The sequence below is a fragment of the Eubalaena glacialis genome, chromosome 1 (assembly GCF_028564815.1).
Source record: "Eubalaena glacialis isolate mEubGla1 chromosome 1, mEubGla1.1.hap2.+ XY, whole genome shotgun sequence".
Classification (NCBI taxonomy): Eukaryota; Metazoa; Chordata; class Mammalia; order Artiodactyla; family Balaenidae; genus Eubalaena; species Eubalaena glacialis.
In genome coordinates, this window is record NC_083716.1 from 234,221,542 (window position 1) to 234,226,099 (window position 4,558).

The 4,558-nt window shown below is 46.1% G+C and overlaps 1 protein-coding gene across 1 annotated transcript; it reads right to left on the reverse strand.

The window, feature by feature from the left end:
• Positions 1 to 2,445: 2,445 nt before the first annotated feature.
• Positions 2,446 to 3,171, reverse strand: LOC133101335 (dnaJ homolog subfamily B member 3-like). The gene has a single exon (XM_061206024.1). The coding sequence runs from the start codon at positions 3,169 to 3,171 to the stop codon at positions 2,446 to 2,448; it is 726 nt and encodes a 241-aa protein (XP_061062007.1).
• Between the last annotated feature and the right edge of the window lie 1,387 nt (positions 3,172 to 4,558).

Below are 4,558 nucleotides of genomic sequence, written 5' to 3' on the forward strand. Positions count from 1 at the left end.
AAGATTTTCAGGGCTTCCCTGGTGGCGCAGTGGTTAAGAATCCGCCTGCCAACGCCGGGGACACGGGTTCGAGCCCTGGTCCGGGAAGATCCCACATGCCGCGGAGCAACTAAGCCCGTGCGCCACAACTACTGAGCCTGCGCTCTAGAGCCCGCGAGCCACAACTACTGAGTCCGCGCACCACAACTACTGAAGCCCGTGTGCCCAGAGCCTGTGTTCCGCGACAAGAGAAGCCACCGCAATGGGAAGCCCGCACACCGCAACAAAGAGTAGCCCCCGCTCGCCGCAACTGGGGAAAGCCCGCGCGCAGCAAGAAAGACCCAACGCAGCCAAAAATAAATAAATTAATTAAAAAAAAAAAAAGATTTTCAGTTTTGAAAATTTTTTTTTTCTTGGCCACGCCTCACAGCTTGCAGGGATCTTAATTCCCTGACCAGGGTTTGAACCAGGGCCATGGCAGTGAAAGTGCTTAACCACTAGACCACCAGGGAATTCCCTGAAAATTCCTTAAATGTTTTCTATTTCTGTAAAAGGGAAACTTTCCACTTAGCAGTACTAATCCAGGATATATCAAAACTGAACGCTGTCTTTGCCCTCAACTATTTTAATTACCCAGAGCGGTTGAAGATCTAAGACCTCTGTGTCATCTTGGTATGCCAGACTCTTACTGGATTCAACTGAAGACTTACCTGACCACTGAACAATGGGGACTTATTTTAACCATTTGTATACAAATGCACTTATTTTGCTCTATCCAGAACGGTAATTTTCTACCCTTAATTAGCATAAGCACCATGAAACTGTGCACCTTCCTTCCTATCACTTCAAAACTCCTAACATCCCTTCTGTCCCTGCTCCCCATCCCTTCCAGCTCCCTCAACAACCATGAATGTCTTCAACAGTGTGTTCCCTTGCCTGGCAAGCAAATGAACTCATTTGTGAAAAGCCCAAGTAGTCTGTTTCATTCTGTTCCTGCTTGTACAGAGTATATAAGCAGCACTGCCGAGGTACTTCAGTGGCTGTTTATTTGATACGGTTTTAACAGACTCCGCGTGTCCCTGTAGGAGAGTGGTGGCTGAATCCTGTGTCCCTGCTGTGTATTTTTTGCACGTCATTCCATGGGGATTGGACTTTCAAGGACCACAGGGTATCCAAACTCGATCTCATATATTCTAAGTTTGTTAACAACGTGCTCAGGTCACATGACTTTTCCGTAAAGAACTAAGAACATGCTGCATTTTCAGTCTGTCCAGTTCAGTTGTCTTTTTGCTCTCATGCCTCACGCAAACCTTTCCTTGGGAGATGACCAAGGAGGATGGAACATTTTGCAGTGGACTATCCTAAGGCAACCATGCCCCCTTTGGGGGCATAAATTGTGCCAACAGAAAGCTATCCTCTCAGATGTGTGTGTGTTTCATCACTCAATCAATATTCCAAACTTTCCACTATTCCAATCTTTCCAGTATTTCTGGCTTTTGTCAATCTAACTTGAAATGAGATACATCATGCACATGGCAATGGGACAGTTTTGTGTAGCCTTATGGAAATGCTTTTTTACATTTCCAGCATTCACAGTTGTAGAACCAGTTTGGGTACAGCTAGCAATTGAATAAAGTTTTTGAGTCATCACCACCACTGTTTTTTTTTTTTTTAATTACTGTTTAAGTCAAGTTATCTGAATAGTGTCCTAAGGATCCTATTAACTAATGGTAACCATGACGAATTTACTTAAGTATTTTGCCCAAGCCTTTGGAGGGAACACGCTCCCTGCTAACACTGACTTAATCCAATGAAACCAATTTCAGACTTCCGACCTCCAGATCTCTAAGAGAATAAACAGACACTGTTTCAAGCCACCAAGTTTGTGGTAATTTGTTACAGCAGCCATAGGAAACTAATACATCGCCTATGCCAGGTTTACCTGGTTTTAAAAAGCCTAGGTTTACCGCTATATTTAAACAGTCAACTCTTACTATGTCACCAGCATTACGTAGAACTAAAAACCATCCGTAAGCCAGGAGTATTATTAATATATTCATATCTCTTACTACTTTGTGCTACAAAATTGAAGTAAACATATTTACCTTCGCAATGTTAACTTCAGAGCGAGCTACTTGGCTCACACTTCAAACAAAATGGAAAGGCAAGGTTCAAAGTGCGGTGGTGAACATTTTGTCTTAGTACCATGAAATAATCACTGTCAGCCTTGGGATGTTTAATAAATAGCAAAGTGCATACAGATATTTACCACAGTTTTAAAGAAAAACAGAGGTCCCATTCTGTGGTCCCAACAACAACAAAAAGGCGTCGCCTTGAACTGTTTCTAAATTCTTGAGTACAGTCATTTTGAAGTAGAGTTCGCTTGCAATCTTCAAAAAAAAAAAAAAAAAAAAAGAACGTCCTGCTCTCCCTCAAAATGTGCTCTGAGTTAAATGTGGACCGGAATCACTTGGTGTCAAGGCGTAGCAACTGCTCTTTGCCATTTATTATCATGGACTTTAACTCTCCGTCTTCTTCCACCTCTATCCTTTCTTGGCCATTCTCAATGATTCTCTTGGTGGTGATCTTCTTGCCATTAATGATTTCCGTGGAAGTCGACATGGATTTGAAGTTGCCCGTCCCACCACTACAAGACATGGAGAAGGAAGAAAGGCCCCCATTCCCCAGGGAACCAAAGGAGGTAAATCCTGTATCAAAGGAAGAAAAACCACCTCCAAATGCTGGAAATTCACTGAAGGTGGAGAAAATCGGTGCGGACCCTCTGCTTCTCCTTCCCCAGGAGCTCCTCCGACCGCCCAAAATGTTCTCAGGCGGGTCTCCGAAGAAGTCACACGAAAACGGGTCCCGGCCGCCGAAGAACTCCCTGAAGACGTCGGCCGGGTCGCGGAAGGTGAAGACGCACTCGAAGGGGTCCTCGAAGGGCCTGCCGCCCCGGCCGCCACCGCCGCCCTCCACTCCCGCCTCGCCGTATCGGTCGTAGACGTCCCTCTTCTTGGCGTCTGACAACACCTCGTAGGCCTGGGCCACTTGTTTGAATCTCCTCTCCGCCTCCTCCTCGTTCTCAGGGTTTTTGTCCGGGTGCCACTTGAGCGCCAGCTTGCGGTACGCCTTCTTGATGGCCTCGATCGAGGCCTGGCGGGGCACGCCCAGCACCTCGTAGTAGTCCACCATGCTGGACCGCCGGGCACGGCCCGCAGGCTACGGACAGGGCGAGCGGCACGGCCGTCAGCCCCGGGGCACGGGCCAGAGTGCCCACCAGGCCAGGCAGCCCGGAGGGGGCGCCCCTTGTGACGAGGCCCGCGTCTCATTGGCCGAGGCCGCATCCCAGAATGCTCTCCCCACGAGGCGCTCTGTGACGTGCTTCACGCAGGCGCGGAGGCCCCGCCCACTCATTCGCCCCGCCCACCCGGCCCTCAGCTGACCTGTGGTCTCCAAATAGGGGCAGTGGCTCTGAATGCCTTAGGAAATGCTTTTCTTAAAGTAGGGTTTACGTCAGGGTTCCCCTCAGCCTGAGGTAGGGGTAGAGCAACAGGAGTGAGTTTAGTCCGACCCTGGGCTGAAGGACAGTCGTATCATTTGTCTAGGACAGCATTTCTCCAACTTTTTGGCTTCAGGACCCTTCTGATTTTATGTGGGTTATATCTATCAGTACTTACTCCATTAAAAATTAAAACAGTCAAAGTTAATTAGTCAATTTAATAACGATAAACACATTACATGCTAACATAAATCATATTTTTATGGAAAAATAACTATTTTTCAAGCCAAAGAAATTTAATGAAGAGTGGTTTCATTTTACATTTCTTTCATTTCTCTGGCTTAATAGAGAGCTAGATTTTTATACCTGCGTCTACATTCAATGTATTGCTATATCACGTGTCATGTAGCCACTGGGAAATTCCACTGTACACGAAAGTCAAATATCATTATCATGGAAATAGTTTTAACTTTGGGAAATTCTCTGATGAAGTCTTGGGGATTCCCAGGGGTCTCTGGCCCATAGTTTGTGAACACCTTGTCTAGTATATCAAAATGATTAAAGCTTGTTTGGCCATGTTTATAGTGCTGTGGGTAAACTTGGGGTTCAATGATTACTTCTGCTAAAACTGCTGTATCATAACCATGATTTTCTTTTTGACATCTGACTTCTTTCCACCTCCTCCTTATTCTCTCCCTGACTCTATATTCGTTGCTTTCATAAATGGTGAGGCAACACCAATAAAGGTCACTTAGTTCTAAGAGGAAATGATTAACCAATGAACTCTCAACATTTCATCATGAAGGGTAGTAGATCCAAAAGGGTGCACCATTTCACCATGACAAACTGCTGACTCCATAACACCTGGAGAGACTGAAGCCCTGAACTTGGCATTTGCTAAGCACGCAATAAACAGTAGTAGGAAGCAGATTGGGAGTAGAGTCCGGTGTAAACAAAGCAATATGGAAAAATACCAGGTGTGTTTTGGGAGGGTTAAGTGATCCAGAACGGCAGGAGGGAAAGGGGCAGAGGGAGGGGTCAAGCAGAAGGGCTAGAGAGGAGGAGTGAGCTGGAGTCCAT

What these genes read in the sequence shown, in the direction of transcription:
- LOC133101335 (XM_061206024.1), bottom strand. Translation starts at nt 3,171, where the DNA reads ATGGTGGACTACTACGAGGTGCTGGGCGTGCCCCGCCAGGCCTCGATC.